This window comes from Dama dama, chromosome 33 (genome assembly GCF_033118175.1).
Source record: "Dama dama isolate Ldn47 chromosome 33, ASM3311817v1, whole genome shotgun sequence".
In the NCBI taxonomy this organism is placed as follows: domain Eukaryota; kingdom Metazoa; phylum Chordata; class Mammalia; order Artiodactyla; family Cervidae; genus Dama; species Dama dama.
Genome location: NC_083713.1, coordinates 3,741,410 through 3,755,585, shown reverse-complemented (window position 1 = coordinate 3,755,585; position 14,176 = coordinate 3,741,410). Strand labels below are relative to the sequence as shown.

General features: G+C 39.9%; 1 protein-coding gene across 1 annotated transcript in view; it reads left to right on the top strand.

Moving 5' to 3' along the window:
• The window catches only part of HERC2 (HECT and RLD domain containing E3 ubiquitin protein ligase 2), a 238,172-nt gene that overhangs the window by 159,759 nt on the left and 64,237 nt on the right, over positions 1–14,176 (top strand). The window contains exons 57-65 of the mRNA XM_061135706.1: positions 3,412–3,523; positions 5,170–5,251; positions 5,358–5,501; positions 6,906–6,996; positions 7,290–7,467; positions 7,656–7,737; positions 7,816–7,987; positions 8,724–8,868; positions 9,817–10,042. Of these exons, the coding sequence (XP_060991689.1) occupies positions 3,412–3,523; positions 5,170–5,251; positions 5,358–5,501; positions 6,906–6,996; positions 7,290–7,467; positions 7,656–7,737; positions 7,816–7,987; positions 8,724–8,868; positions 9,817–10,042 (1,232 nt within the window). The remainder of the gene's footprint in view (positions 1–3,411; positions 3,524–5,169; positions 5,252–5,357; positions 5,502–6,905; positions 6,997–7,289; positions 7,468–7,655; positions 7,738–7,815; positions 7,988–8,723; positions 8,869–9,816; positions 10,043–14,176) is intronic.

The following is a 14,176-nucleotide window of genomic DNA, read 5'->3' as shown; positions in this document are numbered from 1 at the left end:
CAGTTAGATGTGGTCAGGCAGGAGATGGCAAGAGTGAACATCGCCATCTTAGGAATCTGTAAAATAAAATGAATGGGAATGGGCAAATTCAATTCAGGTAACCATTATACATACTAATGTGGGCAAGAATCCCTTAGAACTGGAGTATCCCTCATGGTAAATAAGAGTCTGAAATGCAGTACTTGGGTGCAATCTCCAAATCAACACAGTGTTCTTGGTTCGTTTCCAAGGCAAAACCATTCAATATCACAGTAATCCAAGTCTGTGTTCCAACCACTGATGCCGAAGTTGACTGGTTCTGTGAAGACCTAAAATGCTTTCTAGAACTAACACCAAAAAATATAATCATAAAGGATTGGAATGCAAAATTAGGAAGTCAAGAAATACCTGGAGTAACAGGGCAAGTTTGCCCTTGGACTACAAAATGAATCAGGGCAAAAGCTAGCAGTTTTGTCAAGAGAACACACTGGTCATAGCAAACATCCTCTTCAACAACACAGGAGAGATTTCTGAAAGTTAGTCACTCAGTTGCATCTGACTCTTTGCAACCCCATGGACTTTAGCTCACCAGGCTCTTCTGTCAATCAAATTCTCCAGGCAAGAATACTGGAGTGGGTAGACATTCCTTTCTCCAGGGGTCTTTCCAACCCAGGGATGGAACCCCGGTCTCCTGAATTGCAGGTGGATTCCTCATCATCTGAGCCACCAGGGAAGTCCTACAAAATGAAGCAGAGCAAAAGCTAACAGTTTTGTCAAGAGAACAGACTGGTCATAGCAAACACCGTCTTCCAATAACAAGAGACAACTCTACATATGGATATCACCCAATGATCAATACTAAAATCAGATGGATTATATTCTTTACAGCCAGAGATGGAGAAGCTATATCCCGTTAGCAAGATACAAGAACTGGAGCTGATTGTGCCTCAGATCATGAGTTTCTTATTGCAGAATTCAGGCTTAAATTGAAGAAAGTAGGGAAAACCACTAGACCATTCAGGTATGACCTAAATCAAATCCCTTATGATTAGACAGTAGATGAATAGATTCAAGGGATTAGATCTGGTAGACAAAGTGCCTGAAGATCTATGGGCAGAGGTTTGTTACATTGTATAGGAGGCAGTGACCAAAACCCATCCCAAAGAAGAAAATACTAGAAGGCAAAGTGGTTGTCTGAGAAGGTTTTACAAATAGCGGAGAATAGAAGTGAAAGGCAAGCAAGAAACGGAAGTATACCCAACTGAATGCAGAGTGCCAGAGAATAGCAAGGAGAGATAAGAAAACTTTCTTAAGTGAACCCTGTAAAGAAATAGAGGAAAACAATAGAATGAGAAAGACTAGAGATCTCTTTGAGAATTAAATTGCAGAACCAAGGGAACATTTCATACAGGGATGGGCATGATAAAGGACAGCAAGGGTGAATACTTAACAGAAGCAGAAGAGATTAAGAAGAGGTGGAAGACTGCACAACTATCCAAAAACGATCTTAATGATCCAGATAACCCTGGTGGTGTGCTCTCTTACTTGGAGCTGAACATCCTGGAGTATGAAGTCAAGTGGACCTTAGGAAGCATGACTATGAACAAAACTAGTGGAAGTGATGAAATTCCATCTGAGCTATTTTAAATCCTAAAAAATGATGCTATGAAAGTGCCCACTCAATAGGCCCACAAATTTGGAGAACTCAGAAGTGGCGTTAGTACTGGAAAAGGTCCGTTTTCATTCGAATCCCAAAGAAGGGCAGCACCAAAGAATGTTCAAACTACCATGAAGTTGCATTTCACATGCTAGCAAGGTAGTGGTCAAAAGCCTTCAAGCTAAGTAAGCATCAGCAGTATGCGAACCAAGAACTTTCACATGTACAAGCTGGGTTTAGAAAAGGCAGAGAGGACCCAGAGATCAAATTGCCAACATTCATTGGGTTATAGAGAAAGCAAGGAAATTTCAGACAAACGTTTACTTCTGTTTCATTGACTATGCTAAAGCCTTTGACTATGTGGATACACAACAAACTGGAAAATTCTTAAAGAGATGGGGATATCAGGCTATCTTACCTGTCTTCTGAGAAGCACATATGCAGGTCAAGAAGCAGCAGGTAGAACCAGACAGGGAACAGCAGAGTGGTTCAGAATTGGAAAAGGAGTATGACAAGGCTGTGTACTGTCACCCTTCTTATTTAACTTATATGCAGAGCACATCATGCAAAATACTGGGCTGGATGAATCACAAGTTAGAATCACGATTACTGGGACAAATGCTAGCAATTTCAGCTATGCAGATGATAGCACTCTAATGCCAGAAAGCTGCTAAGTCACTTAAGTCTTGTCCAGCTCTGTGCGACCCCATAGACGGCAGCCCACCAGGCTCCCCCATCCCTGGGATTCTCCAGGGAGTGGAGTGGGTTGCCATTGCCTTCTCCGGCCAGAAAGCTAAGAGGAACTAAAAAGCCTCTTAATGAGGGTGAAAAAGGAGAGTGGAAAACCTAGCTTTAAGCTCAGCATTCAAAAAACAAAGATCATGACATTAAGTTCCATCACTTCATAGCAAATAGAAAGGGAAAAGTGGAAACAGTGACAGATTTTATTTTCTTGGTCTCCAAAATGACTGCTGATGGTGACTGAAGTCATGAATTTAAAAGATAGAAGCAACAAACCTAGACAGCATATTAAAAAGCAGATGCATCGCTTTGCTGACAAAGGTTCATCTAGTCAAAGTGATAGTTTTTCCAGTAGTCATGCACAGATGTGCAAGTTGCACCATAAAGAAGGCTGAGTGCATAAGAATTGATGCTTTCCAACTGTGGTGCTGGAGAAGACTCTTGTGAGTCCCTTGAGTACAAGGAGATTAAACCAGTCAATCCTAAAGGAAATCAACCTTGAGTATTAATTGGAAGGATTGATGCTGAAACTGAAGCTGCAGTACTTTGACCACCTGATCCGAAGAGCTGACTAATTTGAAAAGACCCTGATGGTGAGAGAGATTGAGGGTAGGATGAAAAGGGGATGACAGAAGATGAGATAGTTGGATGGTATTCCTGACTCAATGGATATGAGTTTGAGTAAGCTCTGGGAGATAGTAAAGGACAGGGAAGACTTTGCAGTCTATGAGATTGCAGAGAGTCAGATAGGACTTACCGACTAAACAACAATAACAACTCCTAGAAAGATTTCCGCCAGGATGAAAAGCGAAAGTTGAATTCTCGTACTGAAAGGTAGTATGCTGGTTTGTAGACATTTTGACCCTCTGCACCACTGACTTCAGGGTACACGTCAGATTTTGTTTAGTTACAGCAGCATTTTAAGAGTTTTGATGGTAACCAGCAAGCTGTGCGCTTTAGGTGGTTTCCTTTTTATTTAAAACATGGTTATGTGATTAACCTCTGTTTCTGTTTTATTTTTTTACTTTGATTAGCCTTATTAGAAAGAAGGCAGCAGGTCTGGAATCAGCAGCTACAATAAGAACCAAAGTGTTTGTATGGGGCCTGAACGACAAGGACCAGCTGGGAGGTCTGAAGGGTTCCAAGGTGTGTGCCCGACACCCCATGCGCTTGCCACCCTGCACTGCTCGGGCCCACACAGGCCCAGAGTTAGCCAGGCCTCTTAAAGTTTTTATAATGATTTTCCCTTTTACGTGCTTTTTTTAAAAAAAATTATTCATTTTTAATTGAGTTTAATACTGCTTTACAATATTGGTTTGATTTCTGCCATACATCATACCTTTTATATGTTGTTTTTAAAATGGACTTTTCGTAAATAATTCTTGATATGAACTCATAGACATCATTTTAGGTTCTAAGATGCCTCTGCCCTTGGAAAACAATGCATGTTAGGTATAGTTGCATTATTGCTGTTTTATAAACTAGAAGATACACTTCCGAAAACATTTGATAAGCATAGAGGTGAAAATTGTAGACTATAATTATATTTTAAAGAGTAGGAACAACAAGGTATGCATTTGAACTCGAGTTGAATTCACCTGTGGCTCTGAACTAAGGCACCACAGAATAGATTCCTCCAAGGCTTAGTGTCTGGAAACAGTTTCTTTTTGACTGAGCATCTCTACTACTTTGGATTTCTCAGGTTGTGCTACTGGTAAGGAACCTACCTGCCAGTGCAGGAGACCCAAGAGAGGCGGGTTCAATCCCTGGGTCGGGAAGATCCGCTGGAGGGAGGCACAGCAGCACACTCCGGTATTCTTGCCTGGAGCACCCCATGGACAGAGGAACCTGGCAGCCTCAGTCCATAAGGTCACAGAGAATCGAACATGACTGAAGCCACTTAGCACACATACCGCTTAGCATTTCATGAGACCTCACTCCTTGTAAGACCCTGTTATTTACATTGTTGAGACACTGAAACGGAGGGTTAGAGCTCATTTGTCTTAAGACCGTGGCTCTAGTGTGATGAAGAGAGTCCTATATAACTTAGCAGCCTTGGGCTCCTTGTGATTTTGAGGCTGCTGCCCTGCATTTGGAGACGTGTGGGGCCTAGGAGCTCTGGGAGCTCTGTTATTACTTTGGGCTGTCTAGTGGGTCCTGTGTGCACATGGACTGGCAGTTTGCACACGAAAGGTAGATTGGTGCTTCGTCGTTGTGATGGAGAACGTCCTTCTTCCATGGTAGCATTGACTGTTTGACACTTTATGACATATGAGCATCATTAAAGGCTTTTTAGACAGGGGCTTTAGTAATTTTAAAATTAAATCACATTCATCTCTAACAGGAAATTTAAGTATATATTAATAGTTTCTTAGAGAAGTCAGAGTTAATAAGAATGATGAGGACATGACCTGAAATAAAATATAGTTTACCAAATGTTTGTTTATATCTTTACAGTATGTGTATTTTATTTTTCACCTTTTATTATGGAGATGTTCAGATGTACCTACCTGGTAGACAGAATAGAGACTTGGTCCTTTTGTCACTGTACCAGCTTCAGCAGTTGTGGATGGTCACATTTTTGTCTTTATTTTCTACACAGCCTCACCCCTACTTATTTTAAAGTAAATTACAGTATATCATTTCATTCTTAAAATGCTTATGCATCTGTAATAGACAAGAGATTCTTTGGAGAGTGTAACCGTGTAAGTTCTTTGTACTATTTAATACGATTACTTGTAATTTTAAAAGTGTAAATAAAATTTTCTTTTGCTTTTAAAAACAATTTTTAGATAAAAGTTCCGTCATTCTCTGAGACCCTGTCTGCTTTGAATGTAGTACAGGTGGCTGGTGGTTCTAAAAGTTTGTTTGCAGGTATGATTATTCTAATAATATAAAAGTTTTAAATGATGTTGAAGCCTAAATATATAGTTGTTGTGTCACAAAAAGTGAGTCCCTTCCTCACTGCTGTTCCTTACAGTGACAGTGGAAGGAAAAGTGTATGCTTGCGGAGAAGCCACGAATGGCCGGCTGGGGCTGGGCATCTCCAGTGGCACTGTGCCCATCCCGCGGCAGATCACAGCTCTCAGCAGTTACGTGGTCAAGAAGGTGGCTGTTCACTCAGGTACAGGCCAGAACTGACACTTGTGCTCAGACAAGCCTGCTGCTGGTGCTCTGTAATTAACTGGGGCTTTAAACAGTTTCCCCTAGAGTGCCCTTGCATTCTGTCAAGTTCTACTCATTATTAGAAGTAAAAATTGGGTAATGTAAAACTTCAGATGGTCTAGAGTTTAATTAATTATAATTTTGTTACACAGGACTTTTTGGAGATCAGGGGTTATGTGGGGCATACCCCTCCGAAGCAGGGGGTTCTTAATTTTGAGCTGGGGTCTCAGGTTCATAAAAGATTGCAGTAATCATGTTCTGCGCTTAAATATGTGTTATTTTTTGGGAACAGAGCCTGTAAGTTTCATCAGATTTCAAGTGTCTGTAAATTCTAGCCATAAGAAAGAATCATTTTTTAAAAAGTCACACTGCTTCAATTCAGGAAACAGAGAGAGCATTATTTTAAAGCACTGTGCTTGGCTTCTGGGGAATGAAACCGAATTAGATACAAACTGAGTTTGTGTTTATACAGTAGGGTTAGATTTAACCCCATATAACAGAAAATCTGAACAGTGGTGCCTTGAGCAAGATAGTGTTTTACCCTTCTCCTCTGTGAGAGTCTGGAGGTAAGGGGGAGGGACAGTGTTGCAGCTACAGCGCCCGTGAGGGGCACTGGGCTACTGTCCATCCCCACCGCAGCTGCAGGCGAGCACATAAGCATTTCCTCAAGCCTACTCTGCCCCTTCAAAGAGCCTTTCTGGATGCCTTACTCATCAGTCAAATCTTTGTCACCATCCTGTCTGGGCGAGGGAATGTGGGAAACATCGTTTTTAGGTGAGCACATTGCCTTGGATCATGTGGGCTCTGTTGGTAAGTGGGTCTTGGATCCTCGGAGCTGGTGACAGAGAGGAAACTCTTCAGTTCTGAGCTGGGATGGATGGAGTGAAAGAGTGGACCATGGTGAGGAAAGGGTGTGAGCTGATTGCTTTGGGAAGAGTGAGCATAATGCCTTAATTGCAGTTGATGGTACTTTTGCTTTAGTAATTTCATTGTTGAGGTGCATTTCACAGAAGCCTGAATACCACTACACTTGCTAATTTGTCTAATTGCAAGTGAACTTAGTTTTACTTTTTCCATCTGAATTTTGATCTTTTATATATTTAATATAGCAACCCCATTAAATTTAATAATGCTTAAAAATAGCATTATTTGCTGCTTCTTTGCAAGTAAAATCCTTTCTAGGACTTAAACTTTGTAGAAATGTTCATTTATTTTATATAATTGTCATCCTTAAATGTTGATCCCATTTACTCATTTGACAGATACTCACACATACTGTGAGTGTGCCAAGCAAAAGAGGTAGTTATGCTGTTAACTTTTTTTAAACCAGCTTTGGCAGTCTCTATCTATGTGAATGTTGCAGGTGGACGGCACGCTACTGCTTTAACTGTCGATGGCAAAGTGTTTTCCTGGGGTGAAGGTGATGATGGCAAACTTGGACACTTCAGTAGAATGTAAGAATATTTTCTTCATTTTTGCTAATAAGAAACTGTTAATAATAATGAATGCTTTTTGATAATTTTTGTAAAATATTGAATAGGATGGGTTATTTATGCAAAAGAAACTTAAAAATACATTTAAAAAATATCTCTGAATGTGATTTGCCTCACATGTTCTAAGGTTTGATAGTTAAGTGAATCTAAAGATACTGTTTTGATTAAATGTGGATCAGTGTAGATGTCCTTTTCCCCCCTTCTTTATAAGAGGCTGGATAGATGATAGGGAATCTTATTTAATCTTGCTTTAGGAACTGTGACAAGCCACGGCTGATAGAGGCCCTGAAAACCAAGCGAATCCGGGACATTGCCTGTGGGAGCTCGCACAGTGCGGCGCTCACGTCCAGTGGTGAACTGTACACCTGGGGTCTTGGAGAGTATGGCCGCTTGGGACATGGGGATAACACAACACAGCTCAAGCCCAAAATGGTGATTATACATATTTTTCTTGCTTACAGAAAGCCTCCCGTCTGCTGATTTCCTCAGAGAAGATAAGCTCTGAGTCTAGGACAGTTCATAAAGATATGTGCAGTGTTGGCTTTCAGTCTGTGGGGAAAAATTCCCCTTGCTTTCTTGGTGCCTTGCTTGATTCTGTTTTTAAATTTGTAATTGAGTAGGTGAAAGTCCTTCTTGGTCACAGAGTAATCCAAGTGGCGTGTGGAAGTAGAGATGCACAGACCCTGGCTCTGACTGATGAAGGTAAGTCCTGTCTGACTCCACGTTTTGGGGGAGGAATGTTGTGAGATGCTGGCCTGATGTCTATATTTTTAAACCTAGGTTTGGTATTTTCCTGGGGTGATGGTGACTTTGGAAAGTTGGGCCGGGGAGGAAGTGAAGGCTGTAACATCCCCCAGAACATTGAGAGACTTAATGGACAAGGGGTGTGCCAGATCGAATGTGGAGCACAGTTCTCCCTGGCCCTCACCAAGTCCGGTGTAGTTTGGACATGGTATGTAAGTGCCTGTCACCCACCAGTGTGTCTGTTCAGGGGCTTGCAGGGAGGGGGACGCCTTTATTTTCTTGCTCATCCAGCCATCTTTGTCCTTTTATTTATTTTGAGTTGGGATTAGTGACAATATTACAAGAAGAAATTTCCAATTATAACTGGGTTGTTTAGAAAAGAACACTGGAGAAATTTTAGCCTAGCTTGTCTGTCTTATTTAGATAAAGTATGTGTAGAGGCTTTTTTCTGCTTTTTTTTTGCCATGCAAGGAGCCTAGTGATCACATGTGTGGAAAACAGATTTCTGATTTCTTTGATCCCTGAAAAAGTTCATGTGTGTTTCTAGTGAAGATTATTAGATCAGAAAGAGGTGGGATATCCAGCTGACCGTGGGCAGACGGTGTGATGGCCTTGGTCTCAGCGTCATGACTCAGAGGCAGCTTGGGGAGGAATCACTGAAGAGATCTCTTAAGAGCTCTTTGAGGTTGCATGTCATGTTTTCAGTCTCTGTATGAAATGTGCGGCAGTAACTTAAATACTGTAAAACGCACATTAAGGATCTTGCTAGCAGAATTAATGAGTTATTTTGAATTAATGGTATACTATTTTATAATTTCCAAGACCTTGGTCATTGTGTGTGTTGTCATTGAGCTGGCCCTAGTGCTGTAGCAGTGAGTATTTTGCTGTGGGGTATTGCCAGACCATAATCATGTGTTAAAATGCTCTCTGTTGATTCCTTGCAGGGGGAAGGGGGACTATTTCAGACTGGGCCATGGCTCGGATGTGCATGTGCGGAAACCACAGGTAGTGGAGGGTCTGCGAGGGAAGAAGATTGTGCATGTGGCTGTTGGGGCCCTGCACTGCTTGGCGGTCACTGATGCAGGACAGGTAAGGGAGCTCGCGACAAGATCTTATGTTGATAGTGCAGCTTGTGACAAAATGAAGTGAGTCTTGGTACTTGGAAAACCAGAAGGGTGGGCTGTGTCCACTGGGTTCCTGTGTACATTTTCCTAACTGTCAGCATGGGTGAGGGCACCCAGGAAAGACTTGCTGACTAAGGCAGGTTATAAAGTAGTGAACTTTCCCACTGTAATGTCTGATAGGGAAATGTATGTATTTCATTTTAGAACTAAAGTTATCCTTGAGAAGAGTTGTTTGTTCTTCCACCATAAGAGGCTGTCCTGTGACAGGCTCATAGATAATACAATTTGAAATTCATTTATGACAACAAATCAGCATATTGTACTTCAATCAGAATGAAATAAAAATGAATTATACTTTCTAATTCTGTAAAGCCAAAATTCTTTGAATAGTGAACATATGTTTTGGATCATTTTCTCTTTGCAAAATTAAGGAAAAAAATGTTACAATATTTAGTTGAAGAGGAGAACTTCCTGCTTCTAAGAACAATATATAGATGAATTCACTGGATTGATATTAAGTAAATGAAAGTGAAAGTTGCTCAGTCATGTCCGACTCTCTCTGACCCCATGGACTATAGAGTTCATGGAATTCTCCAGGCCAGAATACTGGAGCGGGTAGCCTTTCCCTTCTCCAGGAATTCTTCCCAACCCAGGGATTGAACCCAGGTCTCCTGCATTGCAGGCAGATTCTTTACCAGCTGAGCCACAAGGGAAGCCCAAGAATACTGGAGTGGGTAGCCTATCCCTTCTCCAGCGAGTCCCTTCGTGACCCAGTAATCGAACCAGGGTCTCCTGCGTTGCAGGTGGATTCTTTACCAGCTGAGCCATCCAGGAAGCACTTGGCAAGAATTTTGAAGTAAACTTAGAAAGAATGTTCTGAAATGTTGAAAAATTCTTTTTATCCCTTTAACAGGTTTACGCTTGGGGTGACAATGACCATGGCCAGCAGGGCAATGGCACAACCACAGTTAATAGGAAGCCCACACTTGTGCAAGGCTTAGAAGGCCAGAAGATCACACGAGTAGCTTGCGGGTCTTCTCACAGTGTGGCATGGACAACCGTTGATGTGGCAACACCCTCTGTTCATGAGCCTGTCCTCTTCCAGACTGCAAGAGACCCTTTAGGTGCTTCCTATTTAGGTAACCGAGATATGTGTTTTATATGAGATCCTTCTGCATAGATAGAATGTCATAGATGAGATGTTTAATACTGCTACCAGATTAAAGTTTGTAGTGCTGAGTTATCTATGTTCTGAACCATAGCCCCAGAATCATCATGGTGCTCTGTGCTGTGATTTATGCTGGAATGAAAGCTTGAGGAAGTACAGTGCTGGTTCTTGTGATCAGGACAGTTCTGGCAATGCTGTGCACATGTGCAGACAGAGGGACTTTAGAGTTTAGGCATTTGGTGTTTTCAACAGCTCTGTTCAGGTGTAATCAACATATTAAAACAGTCCAGCATATGTAGACTAATTTCGTCAGCTCTGATATGTGTGCACCTGTGAGAGCATCATCACGGTCAACACGGTGAACAAATGTGTATCCTGCCTTTGAGTAGACCCATCCCCGCTTTCCACAGCCACTGACTTCATTTCTGTCACGTAGATCAGCTTGCCATTTTAGAGTTTTGTATTAATGGAATCATGTAGTATGTACTTTTTTCTTAACCTAACTTTTTTCACTCACCATAATTATTTTGAGATTCATCCATGTTGCATGTATCAGTATATTATTCTTTTTTAATTGTTGGCTTGCATTTTACTTATGGGGTATACTGCAGTTGATACATCATTTTGCCTGTTGATGGACTTTGGTTGTTGCTTCTTAATTTTGACTATACAAATAAACTTGCTCTGAACATTTGTGTATGGTCTTTATGTGGACACATATGCTTACGTTTCTCAAGGTTAAGTACTTAGGAGAGGAATGATTGGCTCATGTGGTAGATAGAAGTTTAGCTTCTTAAGAACAGCAAACTGTTTTGCAAAGTGGTTATTCTATAGCTCCAGCGTCTCCATGTTTTTGTTTGTATCTGATGTAGTCAGTTTTTAATTTTAGCCATTCTTGTAGATGTATAGTGCTAACTCACTGTAATTTTACTTTGCATTTCTCTAATGACTAATAATGTTGAGTGTCTTACTTACCACCCAAATATGTTTTAAGTGTCTATTCATATCTTTTGCCTGTATGTAAGCCTAGGTTTGTTTTCTTATTGCTGAGTTTTGAACAGTCTTTATGTATTCTGTGTACAGGTCTTTCATCAGATATTTGCACAGTGTGACTTGTCTATTCATTCTCTCTTAGGTAAATTTTAAACAGCAAAAGATTTTAATTTTGATGAAGTCTGGTTTATCCATTTTTATCTTTTATGAATCATAGTTTGGGTGTTGTATTTAAATAACCTTTACCTAACTCAAGATCATAAAGATTCTTTTCCCATGTTTTCTTATAAAAGTTCTATAGTTTCAGGTGTGTGCTTGATCTTCAGTTAAAGTTCATACATGGTGTGAGGTATGAATTGAAATTTCTTTTTGGTATTTGGATATCCAGTTGTTTCAGTTGCATTTGTCAAAAACACAGTATCCTTTCTGTAAAGAATTTGTCCTTGTGTCAAAAATCAGTTGTTTATGTATGTGTGGGTCTGTTTCTGGATTCTCAGATGTGTTTTGTTGATTTGTTTTTGTATTTTGATGCAAATACTACATTGTCTTGATTACTGTAGCTTTATAAAAGACTGAATTCAGGCTTTGGTGATGCTTTAGCTTTGTTCTTTTTCAAATATGTTTTGGGTATTCTAGACCTTTTGCATTTCCATGTAACTTTTAGAATCAGCTTGTGCATTTTTATAAAATAACCTACTTGGGATTTTGGTTACATGGACTATAGATCAATTTGGGGTTTGCTTCACAGTATTGAATCTTCCCACTCATGAGTATACTATTTCTCTCCATTTGTTTACGTCTTTAATATTTATCAGCAATATTTTATAGTTTCAATGTACAGGTCTTGCATATCTTTTGTCATATTTATCCCTAAATATTTCATTTTGTTCATTCTGTTATAAATGGTATTTAAAAAATTTCTTTTGTTCCTTGGTCTTATCTAGAAATATTCAAGTTGCTCTTTATTAGTGTGTAGAAATGCATTTGTTGTTATTTGGGACATGTGGATTACTTCCAATTTGGGGCTGTTACAAGTAAAATCTGCTATTAGTATTCACATTCAGGTTTTTGAGTTAGTCTTCCATACCTTGAATATACCCTACTTGGTTTTGAATATATACTCCACTTTTCATTTCTTTGATTTTCGCTTGTCTGTTATCAGTTTTATTGGTTTCTGTTCTCATCTTTGTGCTTTATGTTTATTTTCTATTCTTTTCTACTTTCTTGAGATGAGAGCTTAGATTATTGATTTGAGACCGTTTGTCTTATCTAGTGTAAACTTTTAGTACTATAAACTTCTGTCTTGGCACTGCTTTAGCTACATCTCTCAAATTTTCATATGTTGTATTTTCTTTTTCATTCAGTTCTATATATAAATGTATGTATAGTTGAGGACATAAGTAGTTTTATTTTTGTATAACCTTAAACTCGCCAATGGAGAAGGAAATGGCAACCCACTCCAGTCCTCTTGCCTGGAAAATCACATGGTCAGAGGAACCTGGTAGGCTACAGTCTATGGGGTTGCAAAGAGTCGGACATGACTGAGCGACTTTACTTGCTTACGTACTAAACTAGCCAAACTGCTTCATTCTTTTAATAGTATTTGTCTTGTTTGATACCCATCTGCACTCATATAGGAAATAAGTGATAACTACTTAGTGATTCCAGCTTGAAGTTATAACCATACAACCAGATGTTTGGAATACAAGCCAATCTGTATGTTGGGTAAACTTAAGAACTCTTAGTGTCTTTTCTTTTGCAGAAACTCTCTCTCTCTCCTGCTATACTTTGTTTGATCAAGAAGACTAAAGGGAAATGGCCAGAAAGCTAACTTCCTTCAGTGAGACAGAAATGTTTTTCCAACTATAAAGTTTCAAATACCAAATTAGTTTTCCCAGAGTATAACAAATTCTAATTTGATGGGTTTTTTCTTACTACTTCACTTCAGTGACCTATAAATTTGTTTAAATAATAAGTAACATTTCTGTTTTTTTTACAGAACAAAAAATTAAATGATATGTTGAAGATACTACTAAAATACTTCACCTCTCAAATATGGTCTCTGTGTTGAAAATCTATGGAATTTTTCCAGTTAACTTTCAAATCTTGCCACAATCTCTCTGTTTTAAAAAAAAATATCATTTTTGAAGTAATTTGAATCAGTTCAGTTCAGTTCAGTCGCTCAGTCGTGTCTGATTCTTTGTGACCTCATGAACTGCAGCACACCAGGCCTCCCTGTCCATCACCAACTCCCGGAGCCTACCCAAACCCATGTCCATTGAGTTGGTGATTCAACCATCTCATCCTCTGTCATCCCCTTCTCCTCCTGCCCTTGATCTTTCCCAGCATCAGGGTCTTTTCCAATGAGTCAGCTCTTTGCATCAGGTGGCCAAAGTATTGGAGTTTCAGCTTCAACATCAGTCCTTCCAATGAACACCCAGGACTGATCTCCTTTAGGATGGACTGGTTGGATCTCCTTGCAGTCCAAGAGACTCTTGAGAGTCTTCTCCAACACCACAGTTCAAAAGCATTAATTCTTCGGTGCTCAGCTTTCTTCACAGTCCAACTCTCACATCCATACATGACTACTGGAAAAACCATAGCCTTGACTAGACGGACCTTTGTTGGTAAAGTAATGTCTGCTTTATAATATGCTGTCTAGGTTGGTCATAACTTTCCTTCCAAGGAGTAAGCGTCTTTTAATTTCATGGCTGCAATCACCATCTGCAGTGATTTTGGAGCCCCCCCAAAATAAAGTCTGACATCTATTTGCCATGAAGTGATGGGACCAGATGTCATGATCTTAGTTTTCTGAATGTTGAGCTTTAAGCCAACATTTTCAGTCTCCTCTTTTACTTTCATCAAGAGGATCTTTAGCTCTTCTTCACTTTCTGCCATAAAGGTGGAGTTATCTGCATATCTTAGGTTGCTGATATTTCTCCCTGCAATCTTGATTCCATCTTGAGCTTCATCCAGCCCAGTGTTTCTCATGATGTACTCTGCATATAAGTTAAATAAGCAAGGTGACCATATACAGCCTTGATGTACTCCTTTTCCTATTTGGAACCAGTCTGTTGTTCCATGTCCAGTTCTAACTGTTGCTTCCTGATCT